Genomic DNA, 17795 nt, shown 5'->3' on the forward strand with positions numbered 1-17795 from the left:
GGTCAGGTCGGGCTGACCCACTTTTTTGTCGGTCAAAAAATGGTTAGCCCAACCCATAAGTATGTGGGCTACGACCTTGTCGGGCCCAGCCCACTTTTTTTAAAAGCATATTTTTTATAATTATTTAAATCAAATTATAATTTTAAAATATTATCATAAATATCAACAAAACAATATTACATGGTGTTAGTTAGAGCCGTCAATATGGGTTAGACCCGTTGGGCTGGCCTTGCCTAGCCTGCAATTTAATAGGGTTGTGCTAAGATTTTTGTAGCCTATTAAGAAAAAAACTTTTTAGCCCGACCTAAATAAGTCTGCTGTTTTTTGGAGCTTGAGAAATATGGATAGGGGCCAGTCCGTGAGCTAAATAAAAATAAATTAAAAAATAAAAATAAAAAAGAGTATTTAAAATGAGTCCAAACTCAAAATCTATTTAAAGTTTTAAATATAAAAATTTAAATACAAATTATGTTTATAAAATATGTATTACAAAAGATAAAAATTCCCTAAAATTTCTAGGGAATCACTAACGTACTCATATCCAATGGAATATTGTCATATTTTTTTGTGTTTTATTATGATTATTGAAAAATAATTAGGTTAATATTTCTATTTTTATTTGAAATCAAACTTAATAAATATTATGAAGATAATTTTACAATGTATTTGTGTTTCACAAATTCATGTATTTGTTTGTGTCTAATATCAATTTCATCTAGTGTATTCAATATCGGTATCATATAAAATATTCAAATACATATATTTGGTGTCAGATATGCACTAATACATTTATCAAATAAGTCAATATCCAATGTATCTGTGCGCGATACATACTTAAAGAAGAAGAAGAAAAAGTTAAATAAACACACAATACACAAATATATAATGTTATTGTACATGTTTAGATTAATTCTCTTATTTCTAGAATCATTTTTAGCCATTGATAAACTTGAAAAAACTTGATATAAATCGAGAGAAACATATTCAACAAAAAAAATTCAAACCCCAAAAATAAATGGTGGAATGACCTGGGAGACCCTCGTACTTGGCTAAACCCCTCTGAGCATAAGTGTCTCTCAATCGCGCTGATGTGGATGACACATCATTATCCACATCAGATAAAAATTGTCACATAGACAAAAATTACCATATCATTTTATCATTACAAATAATTTAATTTATTTATTTTTTAAAAAAGTCGCATATTCATCTAAAATCAACCTTTTGAAATTGATTCACCGGAAAAAATGTCTCTCCGGCCACTCCATTCACAGAGAGCCACCATTGAGGCAATCATTGCCAAGAAATCAACGCCGATGAGTTGTTTGGCTGAAAGATCCATCAAAATTGAAAGTGGAAATTTTTTTAATCTTTCTAGAGTCTCATTTTTTTCTCTCTTCTAAATCTTTTCATCTATTTGTCATTTCAATCTTGTTTTCTCTTATTTGTCTCTTGTCCCCTTTTTTCTATGTAAATCTCTTGTGTTAGAAGAGGAAAATAAAAAACCAAGTATCATAGAAAAAGAATGAAGAAAGATAACTGAAGTGGGGGAGAGAGGAGGTGGGGAGGGGCAACGATGATGGCGACAGTGGAAACTTATGAAGAAGAAGAAGAGTAACAGTAAAGGACTGGGGAAGAAGCCAAGAAGATCTTTTCTTATTTCTTTTCATTACATTTTTTTTTTAATTAAATTTTTTGTCTTCACTTGCTTTTAAATGCGTGTAACCACGCATTTCATCATATTTAGCAAATAAACGCCACATAAGCTTGGTCAGCAATAAGAGGGGTTTAAAATAATGCACTTTAATGACTTTAAGTGTTTAGTTGACAAAGTTGTGAGTAGAATGGTCCAGGTGACAAACGGAGTCAACTACAGGGGTCTCTTAGGTTATTCCGCCAAAATAAATATATTTTAATTAAATGAGCAAAAATAGAGAAGGCAAGTAAAATCAAGTGAACAGAAACAGGCAATCGAGATGATTATTTTTTTATTTTTTTTAGACCCTCGGAGCGAGTAGAGAGCAAAGTGGGTTGTTTGAACTTTGACTTTTATCTGTAAGTAAGGAGCTGAAAGCAAGTCCTTAGGAGGGCCCTCATTCTCAATGCAAGCTAGCTCTTACTTGTGTTTAGTAAGGAGGCTACCTAACATACAGGTGATTGCCCTGGTTGTGATTTCTTCCTTGGGTAGGCCATCACTCACACAGGGAAAGAAAGTCGTATAAGGACTTATAGTCCATCTTAATTTATCTCAATTTTAAGCAGGGTTAAACAATAATCCATTTATAACTTTAACCCATCATATTTCGCTCAAATTCAATCTACGTTCTTTAAATTATTAGTTGAGATAAGTTCAAAAACACACCTAATTTTTTTTTTTTGAGTTTCTTACCTAAACTATTGAAAGTGTGAGTTTTATATCTAAATAATCACTTATTATTTTGAGACACATCTTAGTGGTGTGTGTAATACATTCTCTCTTTTATTTAAAAAAAACCTTGTCACATGACAATCCACATGAAAAAAATATTGCATACGATAAAAAATAAATAAACTATTAATATTAGTTAAAAGTTAAAGATTAAAGTACTACTATCTTCAAAAAAAATATTTTTTTTAAAAAAGATAAAATTTAAAATATTTTTCCCATGCCACTTCACCCCCCATACCTCCTTCCCCCGACAATCTCTCGTCCTTTTTTTTTCAAAAAAAAAAATCATACTTCACCATCCCCCAACCACCCACTAATAAAAAAATAATTAAATATTCAACCCCATCCCATTTAATCCTCCCCTCCTAATTTTTTTTATTATACATTTTTCTCATTTTATATTAGGTATATACATATATCTTTAGGAAAATATTTTTTTCTATATGCATACCAAATATGATAGAAATAAAAAAATTATTTTAATTTTTTTTTTTGCGGCAAGTAAGAAATACTTTTCTAAAAACATATGCATACATCTAACATAAAATGAGAAAAAAAAATTGAAATCTAAGGGTTAGATAGGGTAAGGTAGATTTTTTTAAAAAAAAAAATTGGGAAGGAAGAGATGAAGTAAGATTTTGGGATAATACTACTTTAATTAATATAGGTAATAATTTTTTTTTTATTTTTTTTATCAAGATTAGAGTTGTCAAAAAGTTGAGGCCTAGCACCATCCGGTCCAAGCCTCGTGGGTCAAGAAATTTGAAGGGCTAGGACGGACCGACCCTTCATTTGGAAGGGCCTGAAGATGCTCAACTCAACCTAACCCTAGAAGGGCCGAGGGCTGGGGAGGGCTAACCCTTTTTTTTCTTTTTCTTTCTCTTTTCAAACTTAAAATTCTATAACATCAAGAAAATGTGAAGATTTTCAAATCAAATATGGCAAGCAATGGTGTTATTTCAATAACACTAGCAAAAATCTAGTGTAATTAACATGTATCTAGGATACTAGATATGCGAGATACATGTATCTGGTGTGATGCATCCCAGATATGCGACTGAGATAAGAGAATGACAAGCGAGATAGGAGGGAGGTGAGGGCGCGAGATTTGTCTATGTATCCTAGATACATACGAATCCACTTGGATATGTATCTAGAACAAATTAATCTAATTTTGAGTACATGTATTTGGACGTACCAAAATCTGGTAAGATTCATAATATTATAGCATAGCGTGCAACATTTAAGTAATTAGCTCATACACTAATAAGATTGTTGTAAGTTACCTTTAAATAAATAGTTTTGTCCCATGGACCGACTCCAGCCCGACCGATCAAGCCTCAAGGGCCAAGGGCTTATAAGCCGTAGTTTTAAATGAGCATGAAAAATCCTATTCCGACCCTACCCCAATAACAGGTTGGATTGGGTCGGCCCCATGGGCTAAGCCCATTTTGACAACTCTAACCAAGATAGAATGTTTTGTCCATATAGTGTATTGTGATTAAAAAAAATTAAATAAAAGAGAGAGGCGTGTTTTTTAAACAAATAAGGGATAATTTAGATTAAAAAAATTAAAAATTTAAATGTGTTTTTGAATTATACCAAACTACCCCTAATGTTTGTGTTTTGCTTAATATATTACACTAGGTAAATTGTCCGCGCTTCGCTTGGTTGTGAACTACGTCAATAATCTACCTATGAACATTTGATAATATAAGTGTTTTCCAGTGGGTACAACTCTACGATAAATTGTCAAAAATATTTTATCCAAAGATCAAATGAAATATTTTTTTAATCTTAAAACCAAAAAGATTTTATTCTAAGTGTTTATGCATTTTGTTATTAATTCTTCATTTTACTGTAGTTATTCATCATCAAAGTCTTTAGAAAAGATATGTAATTGTTTCATTGTCTATATTTGTATTTACAAAAAGTGGTACAAACATTTTATTCATCAATTGAGAGAGTTTTTCTCCTATTCAAGGCCTACATACAGAATCTAAATATTATACATCTTATATAATTAGTTGTGTACTTGATAAATTAATTAAAATTTATAAACACATCTCTTGGAGTTCAATGAAATAACGTATGTCGCTCAAATAATTTGGATTAAATGATGTCTTGGCAAGTCCCTTATTCAAAATCATTCGCAGTCGATGACACTACTTTGATAGCCAAAAAGTATATTTTATTGTTTATGTTTCGATCAATATGATTAAAACTTTATTTTTTTGCGACTTTTAAACTAATGTTTATAAGGAGATAATTATTTCTTTAATATTTGATTAATATGGATTCATCCTACTTTGAGGGGTAATTCATTGACTTCAATCCAACATTTGAACCCCAAACTTTTAATTAAGGTTGAGTACAATACTTACCATTCCTTTATTTTTTGGATGCCACTAATCGATTGAATGCCTCGATAAGATAGAAAGTTGAATAACTAAAACTCCAAGGTAGTTTGGAACCACCATAACTTTTGAACACTCAAAAGTCCCTTCGTGGACATCCCACAGATCTTTTAGCCACTGAAAACTCTATAAAAATCAAAGTAATTTATTTTACAAGTTTAAGAATTCTAATCTACATGACACCAATAGTCTAATGATTACATCAAACTCTTGATTAACATATATTTACTTCAACATAATGATAAAAAAACATAAACATAAACATAAATATAAACATAAACAACAAAGTTTAAAACATGTACTCAAAAACAACAATTAATAACATAAACATAAATTAATGATCGTAAAAAAAATACCAGGATATGTAACAATAGAATGAAACAGAAAGGAAAAAATCGAGCCCACTGAATGCACATTGTCCCCTTAAGGAAATTATTCTCCTCTAGTACCCGAGGTTTACATGAATAGACCCTCCCAGGATAGAACGATTCTATTCACCAGTGTATTGATACAAAAATAATGGTGTCAGTGAGCCACTCAACATGAGCAAAGTACATGAATATTTAATTGTGCAGAAGAAGAAGAAGTTCAGAATTTTCGTTGTTTTAAAATGAGAGGAAATTCCTCTATTTATAGACAACAAAGGGTAGTGTGAATAAATACTTATTGCGTCTTATCGGAGAGGTCACAACTCTTTGGAAAAGTCACAACTTTTCATAAAAGTCACAATTTTTCATAAGTCGTAACTCTTCATAAAAGTTGCAATTCTTCATAAAAGTCGCAACTCTTCGTAAAGGTCGCAACTTTTCATAAAAGTTACACGTTTTTTTATAAAAGTCACAACTTTGCATGAAAGGAAAAACTAATTTTGAAAATAAATAAATTAAAAGGGAATCCTGGTTTGTGATGTCGCCACGTAGGCGGGCCTAGGATTCTCTTTTTATATATATATATATATATATATGATTTCGTTCTTAACCCCCCACATAGCACCTCTTGTTGCGTACAATACCAGCAGCACAACGTACACTCTACAGAGAAATCAATGGATGCTAAGATCGGAAATTTCTTCGACTCGGTCGGAAATTTTTTCACCGGAGGAGATCAGATTCCTTGGTGCGATTCCGATATCGTCACTGTAAGTAAAAAAATTTGCAATTTGATTTCGGCAACTGTAGCTGATTGGATATAGACGAAGAACTGCTTGTGTGGGGTTTTCAGTGAATTTTCTATTTCATTTTATATCTCTGTTTGTTTGTTTGTAATTTTGTATAGTTGGTGTTTATCTTTGCTTTGAAGTTGAGAGCCAAAAAAAAGAGCTAATCCAGAAGGGTTATGTGGCAAATTATGGAATAAACTCGTTTCAGTGCATTCTGAAGGATTACCATAGCTGGCTGGCTTGGTTTAGGGGTAAAAATGGTTAGGGCTGGTTTGGATGTAGAAATTTGGATAAGGAGAAGATTTTGGAAGAAGCATTTTCAAATTAATCCAAAATAAGAGCTCAAAATTAACTTTGCTCTTTTGTTGTTTCTTGAGCAATATGAATATATTTGCAATGGATTTGATTTATATACATGAATAGTCTGCAGAATTTTTATACCGTAATTGTAAATTAGTTGGCCATGGCAAGTGATTTCCCTTTCTTTTCTTTTTTTGCTTTCTGTTTTTTTTTTCTTCGTGTTTTTACTTTCAGTAGATGGTTTTCAAGGTCTTGCATATTGGATGGAAAACAAACTTTAATCAAGAAAGGTATATATGTTTTTGGCTTTTGACTTGCATTACCTGTGATCTCAATCCTATAAGTAACAGAAATCAGTAGCTTTAATCAAGAAAGAGATTAATGTTAGAAACACAACCACCTGAGAGACGGAAAGCTTCTAGGAATTAGGGCTAAAGTGAGTAGTGGCCCCAACTTTACTGTAAACTATTTGTAGAAGGTTTATCAGTGTTGCTTTACTTTGTTGGAGGACTGTTCCAATTTTAACGACTGTTTAGAGTTCAGACGTATCTATCACGTGATTTCTGAATACGAACAAGAGGCATTTAAAACATATCTGAAGTCCATTTTGCCACAAACCATTCCACTTACGACAATGGAAATAAAAAGCTTAGATGCGTACATTCTACCCTCCCTAGACCCCACTTGTGAGATTACACTAGGTATGTTGTTGTAGAGGTATCTTTTCACCTGGCTCCCTGTTGCATCAGTGGGTGAGTTCTTGAATCATCTTTCTTTGTTCAAAGCAAAAGTCGTTCTGGCTGTGCCATCCATCTATAGGGGGTCATGGTGTTGATAATTACGACACAGACAAAAAGGAGAGTGATGGTTGAAGGATAGCAGAATTGGTGTCAAAGTTGTTTGGTTTTGGTTAACGTTTCTTTGAGACGTTTGTAAAGCTCTCTCTGAATATCTTGCTGAAAGAGTCTGCTGTTGTTCAAGAGAATAATGTGTAATTTGTAATAGATTTGCGGATCCATGTGCATTTACTAGCTGTACCTGATGGTATCTGAGTCGCTCACAAGGGCAATCTATGTACAGGGTTGTGAACGTGAAGTTGCTGAGGCGGGAAAAGGTTCCTCTGATGAACTGAAAAATGAATGCATCATGCGTCTATCATGGGCTCTTGTTCACTCAAGACGTCCAGAAGATGTACAACGTGGAATAGCAATGCTTGAGGGTGAGATCATTGGAATCTTTTTTTTTTTTTTTTTTTTTGGAATCCATTCATCCTTTTCCATACCCTGTGCTTGGGGATTGTTGAGTTTCATGAAAACTTTGGTAAACACTTTCACTTATATGTTTGTCCTTTCCCTAGCTCTTGTGCATTTTACCTTTTGACTCCTCTCCCTTTGCCTTTTGCTTTGCAATTTACTGTTTTCACTCTTCTTATGCTAGTTTCCTTCCTTAGCAAGAGCTCCAACTTATTTTGTCATTTGCAGCTTCTCTGGGTGGCAGTAACAGTCCCCTGCAAATGAGGGAAAAGATTTATCTTCTGGCGGTTGGCTACTACAGAAGTGGGGACTATGCAAGAAGCAGGCAGCTTGTTGAGCGCTGTTTGGAGGTTTGATATTTGTTATTCAATCTTTGCTAGTATATTTTATTCACCTCTTCACTTTGACATTAAAATCTGAGATATTTATCTCTGTGCTATGAAGTTTGTTCCCCTACTTTATCTTGGACAATTTATCTTTCTGCAGCTTGATTTATGAAATCCAGAATTTGCATACTCAAACTTCGTTGTGTCATGCAACTCTGAAGTTTTACTATTTCATTGACTTGGCTGATCTCTTTTCAAGTTCTTTCCAAGTCTGTTCTTAATCATTCTGCCTTAACTAGTAGCTGTTTGAATCTATAGATTGAACCGGAGTGGAGACAGGCCTTGACCCTCAGGAAAACTATTGAAGATAAAATTACTAAAGGTATTAAGCCGAATCTTTATCTTCAGTTATTTATCAGATTCTATTTCCAGTCAAAGAATGAAGTTATGAATTATGTATATTCGTTGTCCAAGCAGATGGAGTAATTGGCATTGGCATTGCTGCTACTGCCGTAACTGCTGTTGGACTCCTGGCTGGTGGACTTGTAGCAGCTTTGTCCCGCAAGAAATGATCCATCAGTAAAATCACTAACATGCATATGATACCTCGTCCTCTGGTCCATGTATACATCTGAGGCTATCAACTCCAATTCGCCAGTACTTAGTTTTGATACTTGTCTTTCTTTGTTGAAACACTGACATACTGCAACTGAAGCAAAAGGATGTAGGCTGGCTTTGCTTGACTTGATTGTCTAGTTTCTATGTGATAAAAAAAACAGTGACTTGTTGATGTTGTTGTTAATCGTAGCAGAAAGGAGGATCCATGTTGTTGTTTCTTTTCAATAAGTTGGTTCCTTTACCCGTATGATATACTGGCTTGTTTGTGTTTTGAAGTCGTCAAGGTTTCACCAAACTCTTTTAACTTTGTTCATAAATCATAACTGACTTGGACATGCCATCTGCATACAATTGCCAACTCAAAATGTATACACCATGGGTTCCAAGTTGGTAGAGTTAATTGTAAAGATTGTAGACAAAAAATTACACATATTGTCTACTCGTTAATCATGCGTTAATAGCAAGGGCTAGAACGGGTGCGATTATTTATAAGGCAATTACAAGTTCAACATGACATATATACTAGAACTAGAGTTTATACCAAGACTATGATTTTTCTTAATCTGTTATCGAAACAATGTGTAGTAAGTATTAGATATCTTGGCTTTTATGCAATGATAAGCTTCCTTCAAATCAAAGATCAACTCTATATGTTCTCTCTCTATTTTCATCCAGAAGCACCAATCCTTCATAAGTCTATTTCACATGCGTTCGGCGATTTTCTTCTGTTTTACCTTAATAACTTAATCAATTAACTTGGAAAAAATTCTTTAAACCATACATTATGCTACGTTTAGAGGTTTGTTGAAAGATAATTGTTATTTAGATAGAGATAGAGATACAAGTCGAGAAGGGAAAAAAAGATGAAAATGTTTATTGTTGTTGTTTATGGTGGTTGCTATTCTATCCAAATATAAATCAAGTGTTTTTATGATTTACTAAAAATGACAGAGAATAAATTACATCCATTAGGGTGAAAAAAATTGAAAGGTTCGCAATTTGATTAATTACTATTCAATGAAAGTAGCTAACATATAAGACTCTGTGGCCCAATGGATAAGGCGCTGGTCTACGAAACCAGAGATTCTGGGTTCGATCCCCAGCAGAGTCGTTTTATTTTTTTTAATTAATTTTCTTTGTGATATACACGGACAATTCTCATGTAAATTACACTGGAGTGGGGAAGTGAGTGAAAAAACACCTGAGATAAAATTTTAAAAAATGTGGTGTTATTGGAAATCAATCAAACATCTTTGTGGTCTCACGTTCACTAAAGAATGAAACATAAACAAAGATTCTACCCAATACATCAAATATTGCTATACAACAGGGACAGAGAAAAGAAGAAAACTAAAATGAATTATATCACTTCTAATCACAGAGAGCTCCTATTTAAGCTCTCATCATTCAACTTTGCTTCTATAGATCATAATGATGTACAATAAACCAATAATTGGAACTCCTATAACTATAAACAAACAGTATAGCTTCAGTCCGCGACAACTTTTGATGATCTCCCACCAACTCTTTCTTTAACATCCTGTAGAGTCCTTACCTTGCTGTTAAAAATCTGATGCAATAGAAAACGAAACTGAGGCGTTGCAGGCTTGCAGCAGCTTTGAAGGTTTCAGATGGATTATTGGTTGTCTGCTTCACATTTCTAACCGCGAATCATGGTTCCTTGTGGAACATAATAAGAAAAGAGTCTTGGTCTTCTCTAAAGCAATCATGTTAAACCTGGAGATCCTGTCTTCTAGAATCGGCTTCCTCAGAATACGACTCATCTTCTTCTTCATGCTTATGTGATTCCCCGTTTGAATTACATAGTCGTGTTGATAACGAAGGGGATGTAGGTGTGTAATTACCTGCAATTTTTTGGTAGTAATTTTATGGATGGAGAGAAAAGAACATCAGGTTTTTATAAACATTGGGATGATGAAAAGTGCACCTCTGAAAGATGAACTTCTTTCCACATCTTTGGTAACATGCAACAAGATGGTTCCAGAGAGCACAACGATGAAACCGCATATTTCTGATGTAATGCTCCCAATGTTCTGGCCATCCCAGTCCTACATAATGTAGTATAAATAGATCGATAAGCATGGCTTCAAAGTTTTGGACAAATAATCATGGTTTTCCTGTTCCATATAATGTAGTTATTGTTGGTATTTCCAAGTCATGCAATTGTGTAAATGTACATGGCATTCTAAGGCGTAAAGTTTGGGATAAATTCCCAAGGAGCGGATGAACTCTAATGTATTCATCATTCTCTAGAAACAAGCTCAAAAGTGAAGGAAAAAGGTAGATACTACACCTTAAACATGATGACACTGGCAACGATTGTTAGTGTTGTGAACATAACATAGTATATAGGAGAGACAACAGCAGTATTGAAGGTATCAAGGGCCTGAAACATGGAAAGCAAAAAATAAAAGGTGTTAAAGCAGAGAGATGATTGATCAACTTTTTCATGATATCAGCTAAATGTTGCTCGACGAAGGTAAAGGCAAAATAGTCTGCTCTATACATCACATTACTAGAAACCAGGAATCAGGATTAATAAAGGACGATGCTATCACACCATTTAAGATTGATACCCCAAAGGAAAGAAATTCAAGAATAACTACCACATTTTCAAGAAAAAGGCTGCATAAACTACCCAAACAAGCACAAAGTCTTCTTGGAACTCAACAAGATCAAGCTGCACTACACACTACAAAATAGAAGGACACTGAAGAAATCGATGAACAAGAATTAGAGTATGTATGAAAGGTGAAGCAGCTTCTCAAGATTAACAAAGAAAGAAAACATATAATATGACTTCTGTAATAAGAAAAAGCGTTCATAAAATCAATAGCATCTCGAAGCTAAATTTGAAACTCTTCAATCAGTCAGTCAAAAGAAGGAAAAAGAAAAATATCTAATCTGACCTGCAAAAAACTTGCAAAAATTATTAGATTACCAATGTTATCCACAATCTAAGACATATATAGGAAATTTAAAATATTCCAGTCAGCAATATAATTTTGAAATCAACATTTCAGATACACTTTAAAGCTAAATCTATTAAGAAATCAAAGACATCCTTTAAAGCTAAAGCTATTAAGAAACTAAAGACTCTTGATACTTCCACAAACATGGACTACCCCCCAAGCAATTAAGTAACTCATCTTAAAGTTTTAAACTGCTGCAATGTATGCAGAACAAAACTAGGCATTTTAGAGTCTCATCTTGAATCTGTTTCCTCAAGAGATATATGGCATCGATTCGTCAACCTTCATGCAATTCTTCTGTCACTTCTTCATTATTAATGTACTTTGTCGATATCATTCAGTATACTACAACTACAAGTATAGAATTAGGATTATCAACAGAGACATATAAATTACTATCACGACAAATGGTTCCATTTTGATAAAAATCAACTCATCAATTGCACCTTACATTAAAAGAATTCAGTTGCATGAAATGGTTTTGGCATTGTTTGAGGGAAGTTCTATGTTCAATGATGGTATCTGTAAGTAAGGAAGAAGAAAAAGCTCAAACACATGATCTTTTCTGGTAAATAATAATAATATTTGTTTCTATTCATCATTAGCAATAATTGGAAAGCACAAACTTCTTGAGAAAGCCCATCTCTCATGACTTGCTACATAGGAAATTAGAGTTCCTCACTTCCTTGTACTTCTCTGATCCAGTAAATAGTCTACCGATAAATAACAACACAATAAATGAGAGCTTTTGACAGCGCAGAATACAACTTTGTACAGATTAGAGCAGCGTGCCTTCTGTTTTTTTATTTACTTTTGGGATTACCATGAGGTTCCTGTTAGTATAGCTGAACGTTTTTTTTGGTAGAGAATCACATTTTCCTGTAGGTAAACAACTTTTTGATATACTTCTTGTATAGAGTGTTTCCCCCACTCTAGCCAACTTCTCGCACCTCTTCACTGGGACATCTGTGCATCTCCTCTTCACAATTCGAACCATCTCAGTCTTGCTTCCCTCATCTTGTCCACCACAGAGGCCACTCCACCTTATCCCGTATATCTTCATTCCTAATCCTATCTCGCCTAGTATGGCTACACATTCCTCTCAACATCCTCATTTTCATTATCTTCTTCTACAAGAACGTGTGATTCTTGATCAGTACAAACCAATTTATAAAATTACCTTTAAGTCTTGATGACACATTCTTATCACACAAGACACTGGATGCAAGCCTAATTTCACCCACCCTGCTCCAATGCGATGTGTAACATCATCGTCAATCTCCCCATACTTGAATATAGACCTAAGATACTTGAAACTTCTTCTCTTGGAGATGACTTGTGTATCAGTCCTTACTTTCACATCTGCCTCGTGAATTACGTTATTGAACTTGCACTCCAAGAGTCCAAGTACTATGTTGTAGTTCTACTCAACATGAATTCTTTAGACTCTAGAGTTTGTCACCAAACCTCCAGCCTATCATTAACTCTACCTATGTTCGGTCAAATTATGTCCTTTACAAATAACATACACTATGGCATCTCTGTTTGGATATGCTACATCAGTTCATCCATCACCAAGGATAATAAAAATGGGCTAAGAGATGATTCTTGGTGCAACCCTATCACGACTTGGAAGTGCTCCCAGTCTCCTCCCTGTGTCCTCACCCGAGTGTTAGCTCCACCGTACATGTCCTTAAATCGCCCTAATATAAGCTAGGGGAACACCTCTAACCTCCAAACATCTCCATAGAACCCCCCCCCCCCCCCCCAAGGACTTTGTCATATGCTTTTTCTAGGTCAATAAACACCATATGTAAGTCCCTCTTCCTCTCTGATCAACTGATCTCCTTACGAGATGAATGACTTATGTGGTTGAATGCTCCGACATGAATCCAAATTGGTTCTCGGTAATGAGCACACCCTTCCTCACCCGCATATCCACCCTCTCCCAAACTTTCATAGTATAACTAATAGCTTGATACCTCTACAATTGTTGCAATTCTAAATATCACCCTTATTCTTGTACAATGGGATCATTGTACTCGACCTCCATTCTCCAAGCATTTTTTACGTCCTAAAAATAACGTTAAACAACCCAGTTAGTCACTCCATTCTTGTTTTGACATTGCTATTCCAAAATTTCACCAGAATCTCGCCTGGTCTAGTCACCCTCTGTCTACTCATCTTACGAATAACCCTCTCAGAATATTCTAAATCACCCAACATAATATTCATGTCCACCTCTTCGTTCAAAAGTTTATGGAAGTATGCCTGTCATTTCTGTCTATTGTGTGCATCTTCCACCAATACTGTCTTCTTCATCTTTAATGCACTTCACATGGTCCAGATCTCAAGTTCTTCTCTCTCTCACCTTGACAAGCCGATACAACTTCTTATCCCAGCCATTATCCAATAGTTCTTTATACAAGCATTCAAAATCTGTCATTTTAGCTGTTGTAATCGCTAACTTCGCTTCCTTCTTCATTACCTTATATCTCTCCTTTCCTCTTTCCTCGTCTTTGCTCTACACTAACTCCATATAAGCAACCTCCTTGGCTTCCACTTTCGCTGGACAGCTCCATTCAACCACCAATTATCGGAATTTTTTTAGGGCACTTTTAGAATCTTGAAGGATGAATTAACAGTTCAATTTAAAGAGTAAGTTTGTAGACAAAATGTGTTCCATTACAAAAACAGTTAGAATAGCAGCTACTCGCCTTATTGAGATAGTTCATTTGTGTAACGACACAAACTGCCACAATAAACATAAAAGCCCAGGTTTCCGGATAGATCAGCTGGTTCTTTCCCTCAACAGTTAACTTCAGTGAAGTACCAAGGGCTTTAACACTCATAACCTGCACAATAAACATAAGAGGGACATAAATTCTAATGCATCTATGCAAACAGTTACAGAGTTTTTGGTTATTGACTAACAAACATAAGATTTTGGAAGTTAAGCATTTAAATGATAGACCACAAGGCAAGAAAATTCGATTCAAAGTTTTACCGAGAGAGAACCCATCAATGAGCAGATTCCAGTGAAAACAAGAACATTTGAGTGTCCACATTGAGGAGCAAAGTAGAAGACAAGAATGAAAACCAAGACAATGACCGATCCCATGTAGAGCAAAAATGCTGGAATAGGAAAGGAAATGAAGTTAAAAAGTGTAGATGGTCCCAAAGGAACTAGAGGATTTGGTCATGAAGGAAACATCTCACCTTTCTGAGTTGCCATATACCAAATTTCTTTGACAGAAGAGATAGGATGCTCCTGTGGTGCATGGACAACTATAACAACAGAACCAATAATGCACAGCACACATCCCAAAACTCCAAGTGGATGCAACTTTTCCTTCAAAATAATCTGAGCCAATACAGCACTACAAGAGTTTTTGGCCATAAAACTGGTTATGCAAGCAGAAGCAAATCTCAACTCTTATCATAAACAATGATATACACTATTACCAAGATTACACACCTGACAATTATACTCAATGCACCCAGAGGGGTGACAAGAACCGCCGGAGCAAAAGCATATGCCACAAAATTTGCAATCTCTCCGACTATCACTATGAAAAGCAAAAGAAAAAAAGACAAGAAAATTCTACGGACAGTCAGCCAATGATCAAGAAAGAAAACACTAGACCTAGGCCACACCTTACTTCTATTTGGAGAAATTCATGAAACAAATCAGTAGCACCAAAAGGGTAAAGTGTTGATTAACAGAAAACTCCAAAATTGAAAAAAGAAACACACTAATCAATCATTAAACTTAACTTCCCATACCAAACTATCAACAAATTATATTCATATATACACTTCTACCAGTCCTTTCAAGCAGCAACACTTTATCAAACATTGAAATACACAAACAAATGCTGTAATTAAGGATATAGGACTGCAGAGAACAGAAACAACATGCCCAGCGCAATCCCACAAGTGGGGTCTGGGAAGGGAACTGTGTATGTACGCAGACCTTACCCCTACCTTGAGAAGTAAAGAGGTTGTTTCCGATAGACCCACAGGGGTTCCAAAAAAGAGGGAAAAACTTACTTGTGATCATTCCAATCCACCAGAGGGGCTCCAAAAGATATGAATACCCACCAACACCTACAAAACAAACCCAAGAAAACTCAAAATCAGATTCATACAACAGAACAAGTAAGCAGAACATGAAAAGATGAAAACTTTAAAGAACCCCACATACCAGCTCTAACACCAGAGACTACAGCAGCTCTTCTAAGGCCTTTCTTCTTAATAATAAAACTTGTCCCTATGAACACACTTGAAAGCAGAGCCAAAATAATACCTGTCATATTATCTTTAGAGAAAACCATGATTAAAAGTTACTGTATCTTTCTTCTTCTTTTCTTCATGGAAATATGAAAATCATCAGTTTTTCCTTATTGGGTCATCAAATCTCAACTCAAATCACAAAAAAAAAAATTANGAGCCAAAATAATACCTGTCATATTATCTTTAGAGAAAACCATGATTAAAAGTTACTGTATCTTTCTTCTTCTTTTCTTCATGGAAATATGAAAATCATCAGTTTTTCCTTATTGGGTCATCAAATCTCAGCTCAAATCACAAAAAAAAAAAAATTAAAAATTTGTTTTTTTTTTTTTTAATAACACTTGTTGTTCTTGATTTGGCATATTGTATGTGCTGCAAATTTGTCAGATCCAGCTCATTATTCACAAATGGGTCCTAAAGATGTCCGACACTTGAATGAAAACTAGCCTTAGATCAATAATCATCCAAGGTGTATATTCATTCTTGATTCTTGATTCTTGATTCTTGTGCATTTCATCACATGTGATTTTACGTTCAATAAGAAAAGATTTTATACTAAAAAAAAAAAAAAAGAGAAACTAAACTATCTATGTTCAATAAGGTGTAAAAAACAATTTTTTTTGTCTTATTTATTCCTTTCTTCTGGTCTACATTACATCTTTTAGATACCGTTCATTTTCAACTCTCGATAGAGATTATATTAGTAGAAAACTTAGAGCTTATTTGTGTTAGTAGATTGTTAGTAGTTGATAAACAGTTAATCTTTAGATAGAAATATGTTTTTTAAAAAAAATGATCAAAGTAAAAATCTTTTTGGCTAACCATGTTTGACTAATTTTTGTTATAGCAAGTTAGTTTGATTGTTGACTAGCTTAAAAGCTCAATCAAACCTCATATAATCGTATTATACCTTTGATTGAAAAACATATCCTAAATTATCTTTTTTTCTACTATGGAATTTGACTATCAAAATATTCTAAATGTGTATCTATTTTATAAGGTAAAATTTTATTAGCATCAAATATTTTTATTAAATCAATAAATATCTAATATTTATTTTTAGAATATACATAGTCATCACTTAGCTAAATATATATAATCAAAACATTTAACTTTGATAAGTCATATTTATAAAGTATAAATATCAATGAGATTAAGTATTTTATCATTTGACAGTATATGTATCCAATTTAACAAGTCTTCCAAATTCTGTCTGTCTAAAATTGGTCAGATTCACCATCAAAGTCAAGCTAGGACAATAAGAATATTTCTTTTGTTTTTCTTAATTAGTACTCTCATTTTTCCATCACTTCAATTTATTTGATATGTTTTAACTTGATACAAAAGTTAAAAGAAAATAATAAAAGAAAAATGAATTTTGTAATTTTAAATTAAAGATATGTTAATCAGTTGATGTATCAAAATGTCCTTTAGAATTATAGTTTTAACATGTCACTGAAAAAAATGAAATTAAAGAGATGCCAAAAAAAGAAAAAGATTTTTTTTACAAACAAACTAAAAATAAAAATACGTAAGACAAATAAATTGAAACAGACGGTGTAAATTCTTTCCAATCTAGGGATTTCTATGATTGATTGGAGGCTTATGTCAGTGTGCATATTAAAATTCTAACATTCCAATCGTGGAAGGCTCCACTTGAAGATGCTGATACATCAACATTTTGTGACACTGACATTGCCATTTGCCACACTGAAGAGCTGAATGACCCTTCTTTCTTTTTTTCGCCCAATGTCCGATTTCTACATTAAAGTCCGACTAAGTTCAAATTCATGCCCAAAAGTCTCACATTGGGGGTAAAACGCTCCCTAACAAAGTCAACTCCAAGGAAACTCGAATGCAAAAACTCTTGGGGTTAAGGATGAAATAATACTTCCCACTCTATCACAACCAGTAGCTGAATGACCCTTTGTTCCACACTCATTTCCTTGTAGTATTTAGGATGATAATAACCTATTCATTCTCATATTCATTTAAGGAGAACTTA

General features: G+C 34.0%; 2 protein-coding genes and 1 non-coding gene across 3 annotated transcripts; 2 read left to right on the forward strand and 1 right to left on the reverse strand.

Annotated features, from left to right (window-relative positions):
• Positions 1 to 5818: 5818 nt before the first annotated feature.
• LOC125845399 (mitochondrial fission 1 protein A) lies at positions 5819 to 8673 on the forward strand. Its single transcript, XM_049524897.1, has 5 exons — positions 5819 to 5983; positions 7385 to 7523; positions 7786 to 7907; positions 8202 to 8265; positions 8361 to 8673. The coding sequence occupies exons 1-5, from the start codon at positions 5891 to 5893 to the stop codon at positions 8453 to 8455; spliced, it is 513 nt and encodes a 170-aa protein (XP_049380854.1). The 5' UTR covers positions 5819 to 5890; the 3' UTR covers positions 8456 to 8673.
• Positions 8674 to 9539: 866 nt separating this feature from the next.
• On the forward strand, positions 9540 to 9612 carry TRNAR-ACG (transfer RNA arginine (anticodon ACG)). The gene has a single exon. It is a non-coding gene; the product is annotated as a tRNA-Arg (tRNA).
• A 125-nt stretch (positions 9613 to 9737) lies between these two features.
• On the reverse strand, positions 9738 to 15924 carry LOC125844451 (probable magnesium transporter NIPA6). Its single transcript, XM_049523766.1, has 9 exons — positions 15702 to 15924; positions 15548 to 15604; positions 14973 to 15063; positions 14714 to 14874; positions 14502 to 14629; positions 14212 to 14349; positions 10816 to 10908; positions 10450 to 10570; positions 9738 to 10366 (listed from the first exon to the last, which is right to left on the reverse strand). Exons 1-9 carry the CDS (start codon positions 15829 to 15831, stop codon positions 10233 to 10235), a joined length of 1053 nt encoding a protein of 350 aa, XP_049379723.1. The 5' UTR covers positions 15832 to 15924; the 3' UTR covers positions 9738 to 10232.
• Positions 15925 to 17795: the final 1871 nt, after the last annotated feature.

Source organism: Solanum stenotomum, chromosome 11 (genome assembly GCF_019186545.1).
Source record: "Solanum stenotomum isolate F172 chromosome 11, ASM1918654v1, whole genome shotgun sequence".
NCBI lineage: Eukaryota > Viridiplantae > Streptophyta > Magnoliopsida > Solanales > Solanaceae > Solanum > Solanum stenotomum.

Coding starts and splice junctions, on each gene's coding strand:
- LOC125845399 (XM_049524897.1), top strand. CDS start 5,891: ATGGATGCTAAGATCGGAAATTTCTTCGACTCGGTCGGAAATTTTTTC. Junction 7,524..7,785: donor TGGAATAGCAATGCTTGAGG/GTGAGATCATTG, acceptor TGTCATTTGCAG/CTTCTCTGGGTGGCAGTAAC. Junction 7,908..8,201: donor TTGTTGAGCGCTGTTTGGAG/GTTTGATATTTG, acceptor TTGAATCTATAG/ATTGAACCGGAGTGGAGACA.
- LOC125844451 (XM_049523766.1), bottom strand. CDS start 15,831: ATGGTTTTCTCTAAAGATAATATGACAGGTATTATTTTGGCTCTGCTT. Junction 15,064..15,547: donor GTGGATTGGAATGATCACAA/GTAAGTTTTTCC, acceptor TGCTTTTCATAG/TGATAGTCGGAGAGATTGCA. Junction 14,875..14,972: donor GCATTGAGTATAATTGTCAG/GTGTGTAATCTT, acceptor AAACTCTTGTAG/TGCTGTATTGGCTCAGATTA.